Below are 26,156 nucleotides of genomic sequence, written 5' to 3'. Positions count from 1 at the left end.
TACCTGCTGACCACTGCCTTTTTCTAGACGGTCAATCATTTCCTCAAATTGCAATGGACAGATGTCCATTTTCTTTTTTAATTTATTCACAAATACTTCATCTTCAGAATCCAAATCATAATCAGGCTGTTCAGCATCCAAACTAAAAGCTGACAGAAGAAACCATAAACAATCATTTGCTGTGTGAATTCATCAACAAAAACTTCTCACAGATGTCTGGATAAAAGCAAGACCTGGATTTTCTAAGGAAAAAAGATTTTTAGATTTTGCTTCAGAGCCACAAACAATCTAAGTTCACAGATATATTATTCATATTCATCTTTACTACAAATAGATAAAAATGATAAAAGACAATGAATAGGATACCCTCCACCCACTCTAAAAGCAAATAAACTAGAAGTCCTTTACTAAAAACATCAAAGGATTATTAAATGTGTCTGGTGGAACCATGTGGAAATGCCATTTTTGTAGCTCAAAAATCACATATTAGCAATTTCATATAGTTTACCATAATATAAAATGATAAGGTCCTTATGTCATTATTTTTAAGTCCTATCTTACAGATCATTAAACTACTTTACCAAAAGCTTAGGGACTGGTAGTTAAAGATGAAGTGTTAAAACCCACTACCAATAACAGTGACAGCTGTCAGTGAGTGCATTCCTGCCAAGGAGATTTATTCTCCTTGAGAATCACTATCATGACAATGGAAATGTGAGGTTTATTTCACAGATCTGTCATCAAGAATCACTTGCCATTCAATTATTTATCCAAATTAAGCTAGGTTGTTATTGATATAAGCAAAAATATTAAATAGTTTGATATAAAAATATTTCCTGCCCTTCTCTTGGTTAATTCCTTCTCCCTTAGAGTCTAAATACTCATACACTAAAATGGTATGAGGATCTTTTTACCTAGTCTCTCTAATGTCATCTGTACTTTATGAACCAGCAATGTTAAACTTTATATATTTCATAGAGTGTGCTATTAGCTGTTTTCTGACTACCCACAAAATACGCCAATGCCTATTTAATGTTTTTAATATTCAGTCAAATATCACTCCTTTGGAATCCTTTCTTGACTGTCCCTCACCCAATAAGTGATTCCTAACTTTCCTTAGTAGAAACTAGGAAGCCTCATGCCAGAAAAATAGGTTGTATAAAAGTGTACACTATGTTATATAAATTACAGGCAATTCAGACATGTACCTAAAAGTTATGGCACACGGGTTAAAAAAATCTGCTCCAGATTACTTTCTTTCTATCATACCATTTTCTGTATATACTTTATAATCTACTTGTTAAGCATGTACCTCCCCATGATCTCTTTTAAGGGGAAGCATATGTGCTCTTTTTATCTCCACATCTCCAAGTGGAAATAAAGTAACATATTTCCTCTTGTATGTCATCTCTGCTTGAAAATTAATAGTATTCTAATGTTATGAAAAACCAGTCATCCATTAGTAAAGTCTGTGATAGATTAAGAGGAAAATATTTGGCTACCAAATACCAGCCATCATGCTTCAAGCTTAACATAGTAACTGACCCAGAGGAATCCAGTATATACATGAAGAATTAAATGTACTATTAAACTATTTTATTTTCTGCTTTGACCTATACCACTTACTTAACATTCCTGATTTAAGTAAGTAGATATTCAGACCCTATAAAAATCTCTAGATATTAGTCTCTCTGAATGATTTTCCATAATTTCATTTTGTTTGCAACTATACATAAACACGCTTTTGGAAATCTTTAAGGAGACTGAAACTGTTAGATTAAAAACACTTGATTCTTTTTGTTCCTAACCAAATTAATTCTGATCTGTGTTGTCCCATATGGTAACCCTAAGCTATATGTAGCTAATTGAATTTGTATTAATTATGTAAAATTTAGTGCTAAATATCTAATGTGCCTAGTGGATATTCTGTACTAAACACCAAAGATTATGTCTGTCATTATGAAAAGTTCTACTAAAGAGGGCTAATTCAGATATTCCAGAAAGCCAAATTCACAGAGACCAACTACCAATGTTCTGCCTTCCAACATTTGTATTTTGAATATTTTTAGGATCTCATCTATACAATATACTTTGGTATCCTCCACATAAAATTTACTTTTCTTTAGATCAAATCACAATCACAAAATTTAACTATTCATGAAAACTGAAAAAGCTTATTTAGTATCACCTTTATTTTTACATCAAACAACAACAACATACTTCTGGTATAAATTGTATTATCAATGACAAATCACATTCAACATATCAGGCAACTGAAGCAAGACTAGAAAGTAAGATTTCTATCACATCTATCAGGGAGCTCAATGTCTTTTCCATTGAAAGGATATGACAAAGTCCTCTTACCTTTGTAAGAGGATTTTCTAAAATAATAAACATGACGCTACTTGTTAGAGAATATTAAAATCCTATAGCAAAGCTAACATGTAAAGATCTACTTTAGACTATACAAAGCTCTCATAAAAAAATTTACTTTAGGATGATATTAATGTATAATTTAGCATTAGGTGAACCTGCAGCTTCCAACTACAGCTCAACCTGAGCTGATAAAGATGCAGCAATATTTACCATTGCCTTAGACATAGTATTGCTGTAGACTTTCTGGACTCGTTAATGAAAAGAAAGGGATGATAAAAACCTAATTAGGTTCTGTCAATTAAAATGAGACCTACCTAGTCAGTTGTTGTTAAATAATAGAAATGACTCTTTAAAATACCGATAAACCCAGATTTATGTATAATTAAAAACAACAACAACAACATGCTGAGGGTGTTGTGGCTTTATGGTAGAGTCCTTGGCTAGCATGTACATACTAGTTCCTCATTCAATCCCTAAAACCACAAAGCAAAAGCAAAACCAACCAGTATTAGATGTGATTCACAGATGTAAATCTGTTATATAAGTCTAAGGGAAAAGAACACAAAATACATAAAAATCGGTTAGATATTTTTATGAGGAAATAAAATGTGGACGATGGCCCCTAGGGGATGCCTAAAACCTTGGACAGTAAAAAAAACATATAATTAATGTCTTTTCCAACTTAACTAAGTACTTATCAAGTACTGTGGCCCTAACTTTTGCAGTGTGAGATGCAATAGCAAAGCTAGTATGAATTTCTTCTTCCTTCTTCATAATTTTGCAGACAGGACATTCATTCTTATCATACATTTTAGCAACCACAGCATGTGATTTTTTTTTAAGTTGAGAACTTTCACCTTTTCACTTAAAGGAAGGACTTTATATCTTCTCTTTGGCATCACTGCTTTTGTCCTTTGGGGCTTTTATCAAATAAAATTAAGGTTACTTGAACAAAAGCACAGATGCTGTGACACCTGTTTTGATAACCTAGTTACCTATGAATGGCTAATGAAGGGGTAGTATACACAGTGTGGATACGTCAGAAAAAGGAACACTTTATGTCTCAGGAAGGATGAACTATAATTTAAAACTCATGAATTGTTTATTTCTGGAATTTCCCGCTCAATATTTTCAGATCATGGGTGATCATGAGTAACTGAAACTTTATAAATAAGGAGGAGTTACTATATTTAGAGTCTAATAATAGAGGTGCAATGATATGAATGTCTATTAACAGTGCCTTTCATGGGTCAAACTAAGAGTACATTGGGTGGATATGTCCATAACTCTAAATAGCATTCTGAAAATGCAAGACACAAATAGTGAAACGATATCTGGGTTCAAAAAATAGCACAAAATATGGATTAGGGACAGAATATAATCCCTGACGCTGAGGAGGAATTTCTCACACCAGTTTTGATGCAAACATTATTGGTAAGGTCAATAATAGGGGTAAAATTTTCCAACTAATGTTTGATGAAATGTTGATACATAACATGTAATAAAGAGATCTGAAAAATGATGGATTAAAAGTTAAATAAATTGAATATCTCAAGACTGTAAGAGCCTATAAAACAGCACTAATATGCATATGACTCTGGGTGCTGGGGGAGGGGAACAAAATATGCAAATTCCCAAACATATTTAATCATAGTCTTTTCAGGGAATACAAATTATCTATTTAAAAACTCCAAGCTTGCATAACATTAGTTTAGGAGCAAACTGGAAATTGGGGTACTTGAAATGAACCAGTTCATTTGTTTAGGTAAAGTTCCTAAAGAATTATACATATACACTATACATATAATTATAGAATTCCTAAAGAATTCAAGAACAACTTACTAGATCACCTAGCAGCCTGTATTTAATTTTACCTTTGTAAAAATTTGCACTATAGCTTTTCCTTATTTTAGTATATTAAAAACTAATACAGGGCTGGGGTTGTAGCCTCAGTGGCAGAAGGCTTGCCTAGCTCGTGTGGGGCACTGGTTTGATCCTCAGCATCACATAAAAATAAACCAAAAAAGGGCATTATATCTATCTACAACTAAAAATTAAAAAACAAAAACTAATACCAATTTTTAAAAATTAACATCATTTTTATTCAATTTCTTCTAGAAAACAAAAGAGAAAGAACACTTTCCAGCTCCATCTATGATGCCAGTATTACTGATACTGAAACCAGACAAGATAGATACTGAGACCTTTCATAAACTGAGATGCAAAAATCCTTGGTTAGCAAAAATTCTATCCAATGTATGAGAAAAAATGTCTGAGGGGCTGGGATTGTGGCTCAGTGGTAGAGCGCTGCTTGCCTTGTACGTGTGAGGCACTAGGTTCAATCCTCAGCACCACATAAAAATAAATAAAAGTATTATGTCCATCTACAACTAAAAAAAAAATCATAAAAATGATATATTCCAAATATGGAAGTGTAGTCCAATATTTGAAAATCAATAAGTGTAACCTACCATATTAACAGGCTGAGGAAGAAGAAAAAGAAAAAACCACAGGATATCAATTGTTGCTAAAAGAGCATGCAGAAAAAATTCAACATCCATTCATGATAAAAATTCTCAGTATGAGAACTAGGGGGAACTTCAACCTCATAAGAAACCACATGAAAAAAATCTACAGGGTCTGGGGTTGTGGCTCAGTGATAGAGCACTTGTCTAGCACGTATGAGGCACTGGGTTCAAACCGCAGCATCACATAAAAATAAATAAATAAATAAACCCTACAGCTCTCTGTACCATGCACAGCCAGAGGAATGAGAAGTTGTGCTCCATTTGTGTATAACGAATGTGTCAAAATACATTCTACTATCATGTATAACTGATTAGAACAAATTTTTAAAAAAGAAAAAACTAGAGCTAACTTCATATTTATTAATGACATTGAATTATCCCCTTCTAATAGTAGAAATGGGGCAAAGATATTAGTTATCTTGCCACTCTTATTTTTTAGCTCTCATCACTCTCATTACTCACATAGTACTAAAGTGCCTGCCATTATAATAAGACAAGAAAAGAAATTAAAGGCATGCAACTAAGGAAAAAAGCAGGGGAGCTCTAAAAGACTCCCAAGATAATTCATAATTATACAGTCAGAATTTAATATGTTGTCTCTTTTTTCATTTTGTTGTTGTGATCTGTTATGAGACAGGGTCTCACTGTGTTACTCAAGCTGTGAATTCCTGGGCTCAAATTACCTCCCTCTTCGTCCTCCTGAGTATCTGGGACTACAGGTACATGCCAGACCCTGTGTCTATGTCTTAAATGTAATTAAACAAGAGTGTACAACTAAAACAAACTGCTTGTGGTTTACTATAAAGAAACCCCTAGTGAATTGGAGAAATTCTTCTTTTAAAGGAAATGAATACTGTTAGGCCAAAGAGTTAATGATGAAAAAAAAAAATCACAAGTTAAAAAAAATCAGAATGTCAATATATAAAAGCCAAAATGGACTACACTTTTGGCTTTTATATTTAAAAACTGTGAAATCAGTGTTTATAATCTGGGACAGAAAAAAATGAATCATATAGGGAAAGGGTTAAAAGAAGCAGAAAACTAGCTAATGAGTTAAGAATTAGTTAAAACTGGTTCTCAATGTGCTTACATGGATTAGAAAAAATAAAAATAAAAAACCCTAAAAATAAAGATATAGTAATATATTAAGACATATTAATATACTAAGGCTACAAACTCTGTTCATTATCACCAAATATGGTAGATATTAAAGGACCATCTCTACTGGAAAAAAACTAACAATACCAAGTGAAACAAATTCCCAAGTAGAACATTAAAGTTTTAAAAACTAGCATATCACTCTGCTAGCAGAAAAAAACACACCAGGGCTTAGCAAACTATGGCCCATAGGCCTACTCTGGCCTGCCACCTATTTTTATGAATAAAGTTTTATCAAAACACAGACATGTTGATTTGTTTATGTATTCTCTACAGCTGCTTTGATACTACAATAGCAGAATAGTTGTGCCAGAGAATGAATGATACCCCAAGTCTAAAATATTTTTTTATCTGATTCTTTACAGGAAAAATTTGCTAAATTTGACTTAAGAGTTAACACTTTTAATATTATTAATTCTGAAAAGAAAGAAAACTATTTCCATTCTGAGGCATATTCTTTATCCTATTTGTCTAAAGCAGCCTAAGATCCCATAGTGGAATAAAACTGAAAGTCTATGATGAAAAATGCTAATAATTTTTGGTCAGATATCTCAAAAACCATTTTAGAAGGAGAAAATGTGGTCTAATAACTCTCAAGTTGATGTTAGTCAGCAGGTATCTGTGAGGTTATATAAATATGAAAAAATAACAATCATTAAAAAAAGTAACTACTTACGCTGTATGTGAATGAGCTGCTTTGGCATCTTAAATTCCCCAGGATATATAGATTCATAGTAAGCAATATTACTCTCTGCCTCTGGAACTGGTATAACCATGTTATCCCTCTTCTCGCCATATACCTGCTGTGCTGAAATAGCCCGCTGAAGATGATGTTCCTAAAAAGAGGGGGAAATAATGTAAGTTTATGTATTTAAGGAGCAGCAAATAGAAAATATAGTCATGCAGAGGTTTTTGCTCATTTGTTTTTAAAACAGCTATATTTTAGTAGTAGGTCTTGAAAGCATGGTGTTAACAATACAACTAATGGTGTAAACATTTTAAGTAGAAATGAGAAGATTTTGCTACAAACACTTGACTCCTCAGTTTTTCTGCACCTTTACTTAAAAGGTACTACACCAAATGGAGTTATAAAGATTTTTTAAAAGTTTACTAAAACTGAGATGAAAGAAAATATCTGAACTTACTACATGAAGAAAGCAAACTGTGTATAAAAATTATTTTATTGATTCAAATCTATTCATACAGTACTTTGTAAATCTAGAATTTTCTTTTAAACAAATCAACTGATAGAATCTTTACAAAGACGGGTAGAAATTATTATCTTCTCCATTTTTAGTTTATGAAATTGACACAGATTAAAATCCTGGTCATTTGTCTTTCCTATCAACTACCAGAGCCTTTCCTGGACAGCAGCAGAGTTGTGCCCTAGACCTAGACTCAGGCCGCATGGATTAGAATCTAACTCCAACACTGAAACAAACTGACTCCTGGCAAGAAGCTTTAGTCTTCTAAAACTGTTTCCTCCAGTAAGAGATAAATGCAATCTACAGAGTTGGTTGGAGATTTTAAGTAAGATAAATGTGAGTAAAATATTTAGTATAACAGATGCTTAAATTTTGGTTGTTACCATCCAGAAAGGTTTTATTAGTTTGATACTAGTACCAGCTGCCATAAAAATATTGTTCTCACCCAGTTATATCAACACTGAATTTTGGCATATACTTTATTAAACAATTATAGGTACCTGTGTATTACATAAATGTATCACTAGTGAAAAACATTATTCCAACAGTATGAAAAGTTTCAGTCTTCTTAGGTAGTCCCAGTTAAGAATGCATATATTCTTCGAAAATATATGTGCATGAATATATGTATGATCTTATTAAAGAGTAATAGTGTTTTTATTTTTATGTAGTTAAGAACATGACTTCTGTAAATAATACCCTGGATTCAAAAAATGGTTCCACAGTCTACTAGGTCAATGACTTTGGGACTTGTGAAAAATTATTATCTCCCAGGATAGTTTTATTATCTGTAAATGTACATTATATGCCTACCATATGGGATTGTGGTTAAGAAAAAATGCCTAAGATATAATAAGTACCCAATACCTGGTAGATGATGGCTATCTTTCCCCTATTAATGAAATAAAAGTTTTACATAGGTTTAGTTATCATTTATGACATTGCATATGAATAATATTCTGTAAAAAATCACTTATTTACGTTTATATCCATTTTTCACAACTATGAAATAAAACTTTTGCTTATCAATATTACAGTGAATACTCAATGCTTTAAAAATCTTATATGTGTTTTATGTTGTATAGTACATCTCACATAAATAACTTGCTCATATCTTCAACAGTCAAGAAAATACTTCCCCTTTATATATGGTATATAGTGGAAAGATGTCATAATGTATACAACATACTTTCTACAGTTCCATAAAACATGCAGGATTCATAGATGAAAAAAACTGCAAAATATTAACCATTGTAGAATCTAGGTGGGTAGTATGGAGATGTTCATTGTATTGTTAACTTTTATAAAAATTTGAGAAAATTTACAATGAAAAAACAAAGAAGAGGGTTCTAATTCTAAGGGTCCTAGATGTATATAATACACAGCAAAAATGGTTAAGTTATTCTATTTTTTAAAAGTCTCAACAACTGGGGTAACTATTACCCTATACAATTTATATTTATTTCCTCCCAAAGTACTAAGTTTATGAGAAAGGGAGGAGACCAAATATATCAGGGTAGCTGGAGAATAGTGAGGTGGGATAGTTGACAACTGCATGTACATGGGGTTTATGTGCCAGATCATGCACTCTTAGGGGTCATGTAAAGGATTTCCTCACACACATACACATTAAGAAGTACAATATTTAATGACATTGATAATAGAGTAAAAGGGCTAATCTGAAAATTGTATGTTAAGGAAATTTAATATTTTAAAGACACAATTGAACATATCTAATATGTAGAAAAAGGTCTAAAAGCATATACATACATAAACTAATCAACTTTTTAACTTTTATTCCCTTCTTTGCTTTATTTTTTTCATTGCACTTAATCTTATAATATAGTTGGTGTGTTTACTGTCATCACCTACCTGTTCCCTTACTTCCAATCTAAGCATCATGAAAGCAGAAATTTTTGTCTATTTTGCTTTCTGCTATAATATCACTATTCTGAAATGGTGCCAGAACAGAGCATGGTGCTTAAATGGTGCATGCACGGGTGTATGTACACCCACATAAATATACATGCATACATACACATATAATTTCAAAGTATAATACCAAAAGATTAACAGTGTACCTCTGGGTGGCACACTTTTGAAACTTACTCTTTCATACTTTTATTTCTCATATTTTCTAAATGATTCTTGCAGTACTTTTTTTTTTTTTTACACATAAAAATCTGAATTTATTACACTAAATGATTTTCTAAATGATAATTTCTAAATGATATACTTTACATTCGTTGTATGTGTAGCTTTTCAGGTAAAGAAAGTATTTCAAAAATCTAAATCTATATACATTTATTTCCATGAAATAGCATTCAATTTTAAGTGAAAAACGGGATTGCTTTTGCTTTGAGCAGGGAGATGTAAATTACAAAGCCAAGTAACAAATCAATTAGAATATATGCTCTATACTCAATTATTTACTGAATGCCTTGATCAAATACCTAAGATGATACAACTCTAAAGTACAATTATAAAAAGTTCAGAAGTTCCTTGAACATAGTACCTATCAGTGAAAGTTTTAAAGCAATCTATTTTCTGCTCTGAATAGGCTAGCATCCCCAAACTTTGTTCCCTGGGATACTCATTTCAAATTATCAACAGATAGTCTAATAAAGGTTTTAGTAGTCTATATCCATGAAAACAGAACAACTTTTCTAAAAAGAATTATTCATTAATAGCTCATACAAAACTTTTATAATACAGTTAAGAAGTGATGGTATAGAAAGAAAGCTAGAGATATAAAACAGAACATCTGGGCTTAACTTTGTTTATTAATTAACAGTATATGTTTATTCAGTGTGCTAACTTGGTGACTGGGGACACATGGTAAGTAAAATAAATATGCCTTACATGTTTACACTGCAGTAGGGAGGTAAAGTGTAAAAATTAAAGTGCTACGAAGGAAAAGAATAATGCATTATGGAAATAGGAAAATCTATAGGAAATAGATTGGGGGCTGGTATACCTTTCACTAGTGAAGAACATGACATGTAGGCTAACGTTTGTGGGAATAAGAATTAGGTAAAAAATTGTTTTAAGAAAAGGGAAGAGCGGTTTGAAAAACATTTATTAGTTTATGATAACTTAGGGGTAGTTTCTTTATATTATACAATATTTTCAGTAATTAGGTTCAGTTGTACTTCCAGAGTTAATTACCAAAATACTATGATCAACTTCAATTTTTCATAAAATAACAAGTATAATCTCTCAAACCAGCCTGATTTTACAGAACAAAGCAAATAAAATCATTTAAGGAATTCTTTAACATACAAACTTTAAGAATGGAATTAGAGAAACAATTTATGATTTAACAAATTTTTTAAAAGCCTATAATTTAAAAAAATAAAAAGCACATCAGAAATGACTAAGCAATGACCTTGAGAAGTTCAGAGGCACACTGTCAATCTCCATGAACCTTGCTACTATGGCGCTGACCAAACATACTCACTTTTGTTCCTTCAGTCTGCCTAATGCAATGGCAATTTAGGCTTTAGAGGCAAAGAACCAAGTATGCATTTTAGATTTAGATTCCTTATCTTACTCCAACCCCAGCAAATTACCTGCCATGTATTTTTATTATGTGCATAATAAATATAGTTTTTCTTATACCTTTTTCTTTTTTCTTTTATTCCCCTCTGTTATTTTTGCTTACCCCAGGAAACCACACTGCCTTTTCAGGTAGCTTTTTATGGTCTATTAAAGGCAGGAGTAGTAATTGCAAAAGAGTTATTAACTGGCTTTAAAGAGGCGTTATCACTAATATTTGGGAAATCCTAAAACATCATTCTTGCTTTCACCCACCATGGGTTAATTCCTACTCTTCTTCCAAGTCAATCTTAAAATTATCTGAGGTAGGATCTCTCCCTGATTCGTGCTGCTACAGTAATGTATTTTATACTTAAAAGATTGTGATAATTATTCACTGATCTCTAAAATGTGAGCTTTTTAAAATTAGAAGTTATGTCTAACTTACTCTTCTATCTTTTCCTTCAAAAATGTATTCTCTTAATGTAAATATTTGAGGACTAAATAAGAATATCTTTGTAATCTACTCAGCATCTAGTATAATATTTTGGCTTATTGCCAGTGCTTAATATCTTATAAAACATCACTAAAGAAAAATAAGAAGGACCAACCTAAATAAAAGCACATAAAAAAAAAGTCATTTCTACTTGTTCAGTATTAAATATTACAAAACTAAAATGAGCTATTCAAGATTATAACACAGTTTCCAAAACAATTATACTAATTTGTTAAATTTTTAAAGTGAATAACGACTTTAACATAGCCATTATGACAATTAGACATTTAGACCTTTTTTTAGTCACCAAGTTAAAAACAGCTTATTACAAGCAGTAATAATATAATCCTTGTGCATAAATAATAAGTGATGACTAATTCCATTAAAAAAGCTATTTAAGATTTAAGAGGTTTAAATCTGATTGTTTGTACATATTGAGCTAGACTCCACTGCTAACAATGAAGAGGTCTGAGCTGAATCATTTTCTCTTCTGGGTTGTTTTCAAATGATATTTCCAAGAACTAAAACATTAACTCTATTCAGGAAAGGAACATTGTTTTGGCAAGTGCTCCCTAGTTGTTCTTCATCTATATAATGAACTCTTGCCTGGCTCATTATAATAACCTCCTAATTAGTCCCTTTCTCTAGTTAGATTAGTTCTGTTAATTACAAGTTAGATCATGTCATTCCTTTACTCAGAATCTTCCAATTATTTCCCATTTCACTCAGAATAAATGCCAAAGTCCTTAAGGTTCCACATGATTTACAATTCCCTTTTCATTGCTATCTCCCTGTGTTCCTTTACTATTCTGCTCTTCACTCACTCTGCTCTAGTCATACAGGAATCCTTGCTGTTTGTCAACTGTGAAAGAAACAGCTTTTCCCTTAAACTTTTTGGTCAAAAGTCATTCTTTTAAAATCCTTCCACTATACACTCACTAGAATGGTTAAAACAGAAAAGGCCGACAATATCAAATGACAGTGAGGATTTGGAATAACTAGAACACAATACACTGTCAATGAGAAAAAGACAAAGCAGATTTTATAAAACCAAACATACATAATCCATATATCCCAACAATTTTATTCTTAAGCATTTACCCAAGAGAAATGAAAACACAAGCTCACAAAAATATCTGGGGGTAAGGATGTATAAAGTTTTATTCAAAATAGCCTCAAACTGCACTCATTCAAATGTCCATCAATGGGATAGTCAAGAGTCCTCCATCAATAAGAGGAACAAACTACTTATACATGCAACACCTAATTTTTTAAAAAAATTACAATGTGTACAAATAGTTGCACACAAAAGTATACACTTAAGTCCATTTATGTGATGTTGTAAAACACCCAAATTAATCTATGGTGGAAATAATTCATAATAGTAGATGCCTCTGGGGAACAGAGATGGAAATGACTAAAAAGTGGAATGAAGGAGTTTTCTGGAATAATGATAATGTTCTGTATCTTGATGGGGGTCTGGATTATACAAATATATGATTTTGCTAAAATTCAGCTAACATATACTATTTGTGAATTTAATTGCTGACCTCAAAAAGGGTAAAATCGGTAAACAAATACTAAACTCTTCTTGATGATATGCATATGTAGTACTTAGGGAAACTTGAGCTGATGTTTGCAATTACTTGAAAATGCATTTTAAAAATAAGATAAACTGAGAGATGGAGAGATGGGTGATAGGACAAACATAATAAAATGTTAATAATGGTAGAATCTAGATAGTGGAGTAGTATGTGTGGGAGGTCACTACAAAATTCCTGAAACTTTACTGAACATCTGACAATTTTTAAAATAAAGTCTTAAAAAAAAAAAAAGAAAAAGAAAAAAGAAAGGATCCTCTCAATCCCAGAACACCCTGTTCCATTATCCTGCTTTATTTTCCTCTATAGGACCTATCACCTCCTTATAGACCACTTGGTTTTTCATTTATAATCAGTTTCCTTTCATCACAGTATAAAATTCATGAAGTCAGGAGCTTGATTTTTTAAATCCACTTTATTCCAGGTATAGAATCATGCCTAACACATGCAAGTATCAAATAAATACTTGTTGAATAAATGAGCAATGAACTGTATGCATCACTTACTTAAGGTCCAGAAACTATCATGGTTTGAAACAGACTTCATAAAAAACTAAGATAAAAATTTCATAAAGGCAAACAAAGAAACAAATAAATAAAAATACTTTGCTTTTACACTGAAAAAACTCAGGGTGAACAGTCAAAATAGCTGAATAGACAGAACACTTGGCAATTATAGCAATTTAATATTATTTTCCACAAGAAATAAATGATAAGAAAACCTCTAATATTGCTATCTATCCTCCCACTGAAAGCCCAATATTCTGAAATTATTTTTTAGAATATGAAATAATAAAGGAAGAACTTTGCTAAGGTACAGATAAAATAGTTCAGTTTTAATTTTTAGTTGTAGATTGACACAATATCTTTATTTTATTTATTTTTATGTGGTGCTGAGGATTGAACCCAGTGCCTCATGTACCAGGCAAGTGCTCTTCCACTGAGCTACAACCCCAGACCTAAAACAGTCCAGTTTTAAAATTTCATTTTAGGGTAACCTATTTTTCAATTTGCTACTTTCTTTGTGAAATAATCAGGACTTACTAGTTACTAAGTAGCACATTCCAGAACAGCCCTAAGCAAAATTAACTTTAATTTTGATTCTTGCCTTCTTATGACCCTTTTTGTAGTCCTTACATCCCTCTAGAGGGTTGTTTGTGCTGTGCTTATTAAGCACCTACATGCTCATTTGATATTTGGCTAGTCAAGAAAAAGAGAGTAAAATAATAGTCTCATTTTATTTTTGGAAAAGTTACAATCCAAATGGAATGTTTCCCTAAAATTAAATTTAAAAATCAACTTTAAAAAGGCCCAAAAAGCTGTTTTGTTGTTATTGTTGTAATCCTCATGTGACTGACTTCTAGGCCTCCCAAGTAGGCCTCCCTCTATAGCTACTACCCTCTACAGCTATCTTTATAGCTACTGCTATCTTTCTAAAACAGTTTGAACACATTACCCTCATACTTAATCCCTGGCTCTCTATTGCTTTCCTGTTGAAATTCAAGCTTTCTTGGCACAACAAACAGGGCCCTTTATGATCTATCTCTATCTCATTCTTCTAGTCAATACTTTACCACTTTCTACCCTAAACTTCAAAACCCCACCTGTATACTCCCTGTCTTTAATTTAATCTACACCCTTCTCTATTCTTTATAATTTGACTCAAGTACATACCCTTCTTTTAAAAAATATTCAACAACTATTATGGAGTACTATCACAGTGGTAACACAGAAGCAGAGGTGATTTTAAAAACATCTACATTCGTATTCAGTTGAACTCTTTATGAAGTAAAAAATTAAGCCAAGTCAGAATCCAGAAAAAAATTTGGTGATAGCGATTTCATGCTCCCAAACTACATGCCTCACACATTTCAGGAAGGGCAGGAATAACAGGTATAGAAAGAAAAGACAAGACCGACCAAGTTTAATAACAAGATTTTTTTTTTAAAGGAAAGTCAATCACCTTGGGCAAATATTAATCAACTTGGAGGAAATGATTTTGTGAATTCTCTGTCAGCTTTGATTTGCGAACCCGCAGAGTTTGTTAAGTCTATTATCCATATTCCCAGAACTAAAATAGTAATAGCTAACAATACCGACCATTTATTATATGCCAGATCTGAGTATCACATACCTTATTTCATTTTTTCATTTAAAGTTCATAGCAACCTTAAGATATAGCAACTATCAACCCCACTTCACAAATTAGTAAACTTGCCCAGGTTCTTAACGTTAGCTGGATTTAAACCTAAGCATTACTCCAGAGCAAGAGCTCTTAACAAGTTTCCTATTTTAAATCTCAAAACACATAGACTGACCATAGATTGCTTATTTGTTGTAAGGGGAAAACAGTAACTATACTGAAAAAAATTGAACAATACTTTGTGTAAGATATCTTGGCTGGTGCTATCAAGATTCCTGTGGCAGAGTCCTTCAGACACTTAAAAACATATTCTTTGGGTTAGAACAAATGTAGTCCTGGCAGAGCTATAATTTGTCATTTTTCTATTTTAAGAATATGGCCAAGTCAAAGCTAACACAGAATCACACTCTATTAAAAAAATGTATTCTTTAATACACATGATAAAAAGACTAACCATCCCTTGAAATAAATATTTACAGGTACAGGCCATGATGATACGATATAGGCAGCAACCCTTTAGGTTATGTACTCTCAAATGGTTTAAAAAAAAAAAAGGTGTGTGTGTGTGTGTGTGTGTGTGTGAGACACACACAAAGGAAGAGAGAAAAAGAATGAGTGCATGTGAGAGGGGACCGAATTGGGGTGGGGAAGGCAGGAAGGAAGAAGAAGGGAAAGAGAGCAATAAAGCAAACGGGGAAAAGAGTTCAAAATAGGTGTATCTTGGTAAAGGGTGTTCAGTGTTCTGTATAGTATTCCTTTTCTTTAAAATTTTCTGAAATTGAAAAAAAAAAAAAACCACAAAAACAAGTTTCTTTTTTCACGAGCCAAGAGCAAAAAAACAAAACAAAACAAAAACAATAGATTCCACAGGTAAGAAATACAAGTACTTTTCAAATATTTGTTTCCAAATAACTGCATGATCTTCATATCAGTGAATATTTCTGACCCTATCTAAACTAGATAGTTTCAGAACAGCATCTTCTGAACAGTAGTTTCAGAGACATTAGGTTATATGGGAATTTCTGTGCTTAAACAATTTTGGCAAATGCACAAATAGAGGGATAAACAACACAATTGTCACCTTTCAACCATTCCATCTGGCAAATGCCAGGCATCATTCTGACTGGGCTGTGGCTCTCAACACTGAATAATTTCTTTATAGAACAATCCTCATATATTTTACATTACACCAAAATTCACTAGGCTGAGGCAGGAGAATTATGAGTTCAAGGCCAGCCTTGGGAAATTGGTGAGAACCTGTCTCCAAATAAAAAGAAAAGGTCTGGGGGCTATAGCTCAATGGTAAAGAGCTTCCAGGTTCAATACCCAGCACACATGCTCTCACACACAAAAATCATATTTCTTAACCATTTATTAGATCACTGTTAGTGTGATATTTTTAAATGTTTCATGAGTTCCAGTTTTTAATTTAGAGGAGTAAAAATTATGGTAAGCATTCTCTTCCACAGACTTTTATCAATTTTGAGAAACACAACCTTGTGACCCCTTATACTGTTGAACTCATAATGACATATTTTACAGTTTTTTCAAAAGGGGGGTCTGTTTTGACTCACACTGCAAATAACTTTTATGGGCAAGAATTTAAATTGGAGGTTGGCGAACTATACCCTGGGGTTCAAATCCAGCCTATTATCTGTTTTTGTAAATAATTTTACAGGAGCATAGCTATGTTCAATTGCTTAAATATTTCCACAACTGCTTTTGCTCTATGCCAGAAAGAGCTAAAATTGAGTAGTTCTGACAGAGACCGTAAGGCCTAAAATATTTACTACCTGATTCTTATGTAAAAGAAATGCCATTTATTAGTTAAAAATTTTATCATTATATTTAACCCTACATTAAAATACTTAATCTTCACCCTGAATATATTTAGTAAGGGAAAGTGGAGCTCAGTAAGATTAAGTCACTTGCCCGAGGTGGTAGAAGTAGGATTTGGTTTGAGGTCTGACTCCAGAACCCCATGGTCTTTCTACTGTGGTTTAATTCCTCCTTCTTGTCTTCTTTTGCTTTCCCCATCTAGGGCTGAGTTCTGGTTGGTACAGAATACTAAGAGAGAAGCAAAAAGGACTTTAAACAGCTGAAGAGGTGATCAATAGTATCATGGTACAAGGACCACTGGGAAGCTATAGTCAACTTATGGAAAAAAGAGTGGATTTGCTAACTCATGTCAGGATTCTCTTTGGAGTACTTCTACTTGATTAGAACTCATAAGGCTCAACTGCTGGTAAAGTCCAGGCATGCTGGATATGAAGGACAACACTGGGAAAATTATGTCACAAGAAAGCCAGTCCAGTTATATGTAAGGACTTATGTGATAAACTAAGTTGAAATACAGTGTCAAAATAGACTAAATTTGAGCGTGCCCTGTTCTATCAAAAACCCAAAAAACAAACAAACAAAAACCCCCAAATTTATCTATTTTGTTTTCCAATCAATGGTACAAGCATGATTTAGCTATTGTAACAATTATTTTATTACATACTTTGTTTTATCCAACTAAAACCAAACCATTAAGGTTTGTATGAATGCTAAGATTAGTGCAGGTTTAAGATGAGTGGAAAACTGTAATATAGGAAAAAGTGGTAGTTCATACAGCATACTTATTAAATTCAGAATACAACTGAAAATAACCTTACATAATTTTTTTTCCTTTCTTAACTTTCATTAAGTTTCCTGGTTTCAATAAAACCATGAAACCCTGGGGTATTTGTAATAGAAGTATATCTTTATATAGTGACCATAAAATGGGCTCTGATATTCTCAAAAACTTTGTTATTCAATTATGTTTCTTCATTTGCTCAAACTCATCCTCTCTTCTACTAATTAACACAGTAGATGATTTGTTTTCAAATCATAATTTCAAATTATTCTAATTTGCTTAATATTATTTGGTAACATAAATTCTTTTTTTAAAATATAAACATGATGCACAGAAAGGTTTCTGATACTATATTTGAATGCTCTATAAAACAGAAAGGCATATAAAAGTATCCTATTTAACATCACACACTCTGATCAGAAACCTGCATTGGAATCCCAATTCTGCCATTTACTAATTATGTACAGTTAATTGTCATTGTAAGGACAGAATGAGATAAGAAATATGCATACAGCTCAGCACAATACCTAATATTTGAAGAACTAATATACTTGAAATTTATATATAATTATATATCTACAAAACATATAATAAATTTAAGAACTTTTTATTAGCAGACTATCACTAATAAAATAACTGTCAACCTCTAAAAATTATCAAATCCCACCACAGAATTTAAGAATTTTATGAGACAAATCCAGGTTATTTAGAGACTACAGTAGTCACATTAGGTTTTACATGAGAATGAGCTCTTTCTACTCACTTTAAAACATAAAACAAAAAGAGAAAAAAATGCATAAAAACCATCAGGAGGTCTTGTCCTCGAATCTTTCCTGATCAAGTTGGAAGTTAATGTCAGCAATTCATGTCAGTGTTGTTATACCCTACAAGTCATCCCAAATGGATGAGATAACTCAGAAACATTTAGAAACTTTGCTTCTAAAATAAATCCTGAACCTCTTCCCCAAGGAAACAGAACAAAATACGTAATGATTTCAATCAGGAGAGGAAGAGGTGAATGTTTGCAAAACTTGAACAACATACCTACAGTAGTTGCAGATCTAGTCCTAATACATTTAAATCACTATCTCTTTAGTTGGTATTTAAAGCCATAAAGGGGCAATTACATTTCTTCTTGCAAAGGTCCTTAGATTCATACAGACATCACAAAAATTCCTTCCCTGGGTATGGGAAAAAAGAGATGAACTACCTCAAATAAATAAAGATTTCCAGATAATATTTAAGACAAGTTTCTCACAAAAATATTAAGGAAATCATGTTAAGTCTGAATCATCTTAGGAGCTACCTTAAATTTGGTCAGAATGAATCTTCAGGTCTAAACAAGAAACAAGTAATCACATCTGATTTCATCTCAAAGAAACAACTTGTGGCAGACAGTGCCAATTTTTTTTTTAACTCTTTGAGGGCAAATGAATTTTCCAATAATAAATGGTAGCAGAGGACTGTAGTTACAACACCAGTACTGAATTAGGAGTTTATTTCAGTGTGATATTTATCAACCCAGCATGCCTGCTAGTAAGGAAATGGTTATTGAAACTTATATTAAAACCTAATCAAATCACGGTCAGAATACATTATATAGGACAGAATAGATTAAAAACATAAACAGATAATACATGGCCTACTTAAAATATACTGCTGAGAGTCGGGTGCACTGGTAGATACATGCAATTCCTGTGACTTGGGAGACTGAGACAGGAGGATCACAAGTTTGAGACCAGTCTCAGCAATTTAGAGACCGTGTCTCTAAATAATAAATAATGAAAATTGCTGGGTATATAACTCAGTGTATAAAGCACCTCTGGGTTCATTCCCCAGTACAAAAGAAAAAGAAAAGATACACTTCTAATTTCTCTTCACAAAGGCTCTCTAAAAACAAGAGGACAGTTAGACACAGCCAAAAATGCAAGGAATTATAGTATAAAATCTACAACATCTCATCTTTCCTACCCCAATACACAAAGATGAATACTGAAAGTGCATTCAAATATTTCTGGAACAATTCTACTTTCTGGCTCGCCTGTGGTTGGGTGAAGCTATAAGACTGATTCTGGTCAATGAATTAAATCAAAGTGACCCATATTACATGTGGACCATAGAATTTAATTGCTGGTGAAAGATGTGAAATCTTTCAAAGCCCTCAAAATTATTCATCACTTTGGAGATGTTAACTGTGGTATAAGCCTGGTTCCAGCTGACCCATGATGATGAACCCAAATGTGACATGAACAAGAAAAAAAACTTCTGATATTAATACACCACTGAAGACTTTGAGTCTATTTTTTATCCCAGCATAATCTGGCTTCGGCTAATAAATAAAAATTAGTATTCAGAAGTGGGGTACTTTCATAACAAGAAAACAAACTAAAAAATGAATAACTAAAATATAGGCCATTGGTTTGAAGATCAGGACACAAGGAACCCTTTCAGAAGCTAAGAAGGATGGCAAACCACGCCATGCAGTGCAAATTATTTGGTAAAAGTCAGTTATTATAACTTTTAAAAATCTGTAGCCCTAGGGAAGGAGGTAAAAAAAACAAAAAAACCTGAACATTAAAATGATGAATTGGTGTTCTGAGTCTGATATTACAAGAAAGGGAGGACAGACAGAGACACAGACACTAAGCACCTAGCCCTTCCAGCAAAAGTTCAGTGGGTTCACAGTAACAGCATTAGGAGAAAAGACAAAACAATACTAGCACACTGAGCTGAATCATTAGCACATTAGAAGTCTAAGCTATGCTGCCAACGAACAAACCAAACACCAAAATCTTGATTGATTTAAATAGTATGTTTATGTCCCCAACTTTTTAAAGAGTGTGAGAGAGAGAGAATTTTAATATTTATTTTTTAGTTATCGGCGGACACAACATCTTTGTTTGTATGTGGTGCTGAGGATCGAACCCAGGCCGCACGCATGCCAGGCGAGCGCGCTACCGCTTGAGCCACATCCCCAGCCCTGTCTCCAATTTTTTATAGGCAAGAAGCAGGTTATAAAGTGTTTTAGCTTCCCAAAAGGGCACATTTTCCACAGTCTACTTCAGGTTAGGCTCAGAGATGATGGAAAAAGGAAGATATTACTACCAATAGTGCCCCCCAGCCCCGCCCCCCCAAACACACTGGGACTGGGTAGCCTCTCCAGGAGGGCAGACTTAATGCCTAAACAAGAATATTCCCCATACCCAGGGGTGGGGGCCCTTGTAATGGCAGCTTGGTGGCCTTTTGAATTGTTATCGATCAATGCATCTCTCAATCTTCCTTTATACAGATGAAAGTATTTATTGTAGTTATCCTATTCCTAATATTCCAGTGTATACTGGGGTAGAGGAGTTGTAGATAATATTTTCATTCATAGATTTCCGGATCAAAAAGCAACACATCCAGATCTGATATACAGAATAATATGTATCACCTGGAAATCCTGAGACTTCAAGTTTGATGCTGTCATAATTGGGATTTTGAGTTGATTTCACTGGGGAGGAGAGGAGTGTATTTTGTTTATGAGAAGGGTAAGCCAAGTCTTTGGTCGACCAGAAAGACAGATATGTCATTAGTATTGTTTGCCAAGTATTTTTGTTTCTGCCTTTTCGTCATACACTAGGACTGTACCTCTTGGTACCTCTACAATTAGGTGGAACTTTTTCTAGTGAAATTCTGACCAGAGCATTTTTTTAAAAAATATTTTTTAGTTGTTGACAGATCTTTATTTTATTTGCTTATTTATATCTGGTGCTAGGAATTGAACCCAGTGGCTCACATGTATGAGGCAAATGCTCTACTGCTGAGCTACAACTCCAGCCCCAAGACCAGAGCATTTTAATAGCTGACACATGATAGGAGATTTACCAGGACTGTCTTTCCTCTACTATGGCAATGTTCAGGATGGAGGCTGCCCTGTCAATATGAATCCTGGCGGGGGTGAGACCATGTAGAACAGAACCCAACCCCCAAGTCAACCTAAAGGGGAATGTAGTACCAGAAATACATCTGCCACAGAGTTACTAAGATTGGGGGATTATATGTTTACAGTCTGACCTTTCCAACACATTCAAGGAAACCCTTAAACCCACTGAACATTCAAGCCAGAGGCAAGGTTATAGATTGCCTAGTTCAAATTCCCTCTGTTAAGTGATAAAAATGAGGGTAAGTGATATAAAAGGAAGGCTAAGTGATTAAGAGAGTTGTCCAATCACACAGTAACCACATGACAGAATCATTATCTTCATGTAATCCTAAATTACAATAGGAATAATGCTCTTAATCTCTAAAGACAGCACTGAGTTAGGTGAACAAATTGACAATAGGCCAATCCAGTCATTCATTTGGTAAGAGAGGCATTTAATTTCAATGCTAGAATACTTGGAGCTTAGAGTTCTACAGTAAAAGACTATAATCAAATAACCACCTAAATAAAAATGAAATTTACAACACTAAATTCTATGAAAGATTAGATTACGAGAATCTACAATAGACAACTAATAATGGACAACTAAAGGAGTGATCCTGAGCTAGGATCTGAAGGACTCCTGGGAGATTACTAAATTAACTCAGGGGATCAGTTTTTAATACACAAAAATAAACAAGAATTGATCCTAAGGCTGAAGGAAACTTGAAGGCTTTGGAGGAAATAAAAAGAGGTAGGGAGGGAAAGAGGCAGAGGACAGATCACAGAAAGCCCAGTATACTTCCCACTTGAAAACAAAGGGAAAAGGTTTTAGCAAGAATGATACAATAGATTTGTTTTCAAAGGACCACTGGTTGTGTTAATACTGGGGAGGTAGCAGCTGCATTCTTGCAAGGATTATTTAAAATTTAGGCAAGAGATGATAGTACCTCAAATTAGCAAAGTAGTAATGGAGATAATAACATGAAATACATAGCAAATAAAAATACCATTATACTGCAATTTTAACTTTTATTTATTTTAAACTTTTACCAGCCTATCTAAAATTTCATCCTAGTTTTCTTTTTCACTGGGATATACAGTAAATCTGAATACATTATGAACAGAATTTTTATCACAACATCTCTAAAAAGCCCCAGCAGGCGAGGCAAGATAGTGCATGCCTGTAATCCTAGTGGCTTGGGAGGCTGAGGCAAGAGAATCATGAGTTCAAAGCCAACCTCATCAAAAGCAAGGTGCTAATCAACTCAGTGAGACTGTCTCTAAATAAAATACAAACAGGGCTGGAGATATGGCTCAGTGGTTGAGTGCCCCTGAGTTCAATCCCCTCATATATTAAAAAAAAAAAGAAAGAAAGAAAAAAGAAATCAAAAACCCCAGCAATCCTTTTACTTTTATTTTTTGTGGCACTGGGGATTAAACACAAGGTTGCTCTACCACTAAACTACATTCCCAACCTTTTTTACTTTTTCAGAGAGAATATAAGTTGCCCAGTTTTCATAATGAATGGACAACTAAGTGATCTAGTGCTGGGAAATGAAGGATTCCTGGGAGATTCATTAATAACCTAACCTATAGGGGAGCAATGCTTCAATGCATAGAAATTTATAATCCTCCTGCTTCAGTCTCCTCAATTATTGGGATTAAAAGTGTGTACTACTACCACCTAGCCCCAGCAAGCCTTTTAGAAGACATATGTATATTAAGAATGAGTGGTCATCTTGTTTTATGCCATTTATTTTAATAAACATTAGATTACATTCCATTATTTCCCAATTGATAAGGCTTAGTGAAAACTGTTTATTTCATCACTACAAAAATTATAAGGAATTTCTGAAGTCATGTCTACTGTACAAATCACAGCATAAAAGTTCAAGCAAAAGATGAAATAAAACTCCATGGATTTAGCTGGGCATGGTGGCATATGATGCCTGTAATCCCAAATACTTCGTGAGGCTGAGTCAGGAGGATTGCAAATTCAAGGTCAATCCCAGGAATTTAGTGAGACCCCTGTCTCAAAATAAAATGGGGTAGGGATGTGGCTCAAAGGTCTAAGCACCCCAGGATTCAATCCCTGATATCAAAAAATAAAAAAATATTCATGGATATTTTACATTAGTATTAGTGTACAGAAAAATCCAAGACAAATGAATCAAGGACTATATATATTTAGAGAGTTAATTCTATAAAATTCCCTGGCACACAGAAAATTAAGAAAACAAACCTTATATTTTAGAGGAATTGTATTTCAAAGAAAAAATTTACAAAAAGGAAAATTTATACAGAATTCTCATGTGCCACTATGATAGATGAAAATGAAACTTCAAAGAAGGTAATAAGGTAACTGCAACCAAAATTTTCATTTTCAAACCTGTCAGATCAGAGAAAAAGAACATTAACATAGAAAACAAATTAAGAGTAATATAACTGATTTTTATTTTACCTGATTTATTGTACTTATATTTAAATGGTTAAAAAAAAAGATTACTTTTCAGGCACTAATTATTAGTAGTTGGCTTACACATTTTTATTAGACTAAGTGGTAATATACAAACTATTCAAAGTGAAAATAAATATTTTTGATCTTTACAACAGTTAAAAAACAAAACAAAAAACCTCAGACAGTCTTTATTTGCCATCTGAATTATAAACCGCCTGAAGGAAAAGATATGTTTGTAGACCCCACAGTGCATAGGGAAAGTCAGCATTATAATTTGAAAATTTAAGTTTACAAATATTTCATGTATGAGTCATCTCATACATTAACACAATATTCAACAGGTACTTTTGGGAAAAGGTCATGAAATTTTCTCTGGCTAAAAATTCTAGTTTATTAATACCAACTCATTTCCTTCCCATAAGACATGGTTTAAATCCTATTTCATTAGCTTCACTCCAAAAACTCAAGGACAAACAAAACAGGTATTTGATTACCATTTTAGAAGACACAGTTATCACTAAATGCCTGATGTTTACAGAAACATTTGTGTCACTACAATATTAAACTTTTAAGAAAGAGCATGCTTTTATTTCCAAAGGGCTTATATAATAACCATAAAAATCAACTTGTTTTCTAAAGTTCAGGAGCTGTAATGGGGCTTGGGAAGAGTTGACAGTAAAGCGGCTTGCTGAGTGAATATAAAAAAGGAAAAAGAAAAAGCAACAGGGGTAAAGAGGAACAGTGTAAGCAAAGACAGAGATGAGAAAGAGCATGCTCAACAACAACAACAAAAACATCAAGTATAGCAACAGTTCAGTTCACTGACAGGGTCTGTGGTAGCCAGTCTCCAAGGCAGTACCCAGTGACAAATGCCTTTTGATATTCATACTTTCAGGTAGTTTCCCTATGCGATGTACCATTGGTTGGGCCATGATGAATAGCCTAAGGCAGAAGCGAAGGTATGTCTCTTCAAAGATTAGGTTATAAAGATTGCAGCTTTTGTCTTGGGCATGCTCTTACTCCTTTCTTCCATCACTTGCTCTTGGGAAAGCCAGATGTTGTGAGGCCTGTGTGATGAGAACAGAAGCCTCCAGCCAACATTGAGAGTAAGCCTGAAAGGAGAATGTAGAAGCAGGGTTGGCAACCCTGAAGAGCATTTCTGAACCTACGCCAGAGCTATCCAATAATAAGCTGCTCCTGAATTGCTGATCCTCAAAAACTGAGAATACAGTTGTTTTGAGATGCTAAATTTTGGATAGTTGTGTAACTGTACATATGTTGATAGTGAGTCCCCATCGTCATAACAAAAACTAAAATATGAGAATGGCCTTGGAACCATAACAAAAACTAAAATATGAGAATGGCCTTGGAACCAGAACGATGGGCATTGATGAAGAAGCTCCTAATAAAACCTCATGGTGTTCCATATGGCTGAGGTAGGGATAGAAAGTGAATTGGAGGAAGGCAAATCCCGTTAGGAAGGGGATTTAATTTAATAACACTGATACCATTAAGTTATGTGAAAAGTGGAAACTTTACCTAATGAACTGGGTGACTAAGGAGAATTTTCAACCACAATTACAAGTGCTGCCTTGTTTTTTCTGCTATATACAGTGAAAAATGAAAATAAGCTAAATCAAGAACTCTTAAAGGGCTGGGGATGTGGCTCAAGCGGTAGCACGCTCCCCTGGCATGCGTGTGGCCCGGGTTCGATCCTCAGCACCACATACAAACAAAGATGTTGTGTCCGCCAATAACTTAAAAAAAAAAATTTAAAAAAAAAAAGAACTCTTAAGGAAAATTTACAGTCTCTCTAGACTACAAAATATGCTAAAATTTAGAAATTGACCCTGAGTCAAGATAAAATCCAAGGCCCCAAAAACACCGTGCATAAACTAAGTCAAGGGAGTAACTGTACAATCTTTTTGTTTTGTTTTTGGTTCTAGGGACTGAATCCAGGGGCATTTAGCCACTAGACCACATCCACAGCCCTTTTTTATTTTTTATTTTCAGACAGGATCTTGCTAAGTTCTTGGGGCCTTTATGAGTTGCTAAGGCTGGCTTTGAAGCTGCAATCCTCCGGAGCTGCCAGGATTACAGGCTTGTGCCACCATGACCAGCTGCAACT

General features: G+C 33.5%; 1 protein-coding gene across 3 annotated transcripts in view; it reads right to left on the bottom strand.

Annotated features, from left to right (window-relative positions):
* Positions 1–26,156, bottom strand: part of Epc1 (enhancer of polycomb homolog 1) — an 89,060-nt gene that overhangs the window by 20,544 nt on the left and 42,360 nt on the right. For all 3 annotated transcript variants that reach the window (XM_071599902.1, XM_027928477.3, XM_027928478.2), the window contains exons 2-3: positions 6,739–6,898; positions 4–149 (exon numbers count right to left, since the gene is read on the bottom strand). In XM_071599902.1, coding sequence (XP_071456003.1) covers positions 4–149; positions 6,739–6,898 — 306 coding nt within the window. The remainder of the gene's footprint in view (positions 1–3; positions 150–6,738; positions 6,899–26,156) is intronic.

The sequence above is a fragment of the Marmota flaviventris genome, chromosome 12, assembly GCF_047511675.1.
Source record: "Marmota flaviventris isolate mMarFla1 chromosome 12, mMarFla1.hap1, whole genome shotgun sequence".
In the NCBI taxonomy this organism is placed as follows: Eukaryota; Metazoa; Chordata; class Mammalia; order Rodentia; family Sciuridae; genus Marmota; species Marmota flaviventris.
The sequence above is the reverse complement of the archived record's forward strand: the minus strand, read 5'-3'. Positions and strand labels throughout refer to the sequence as shown.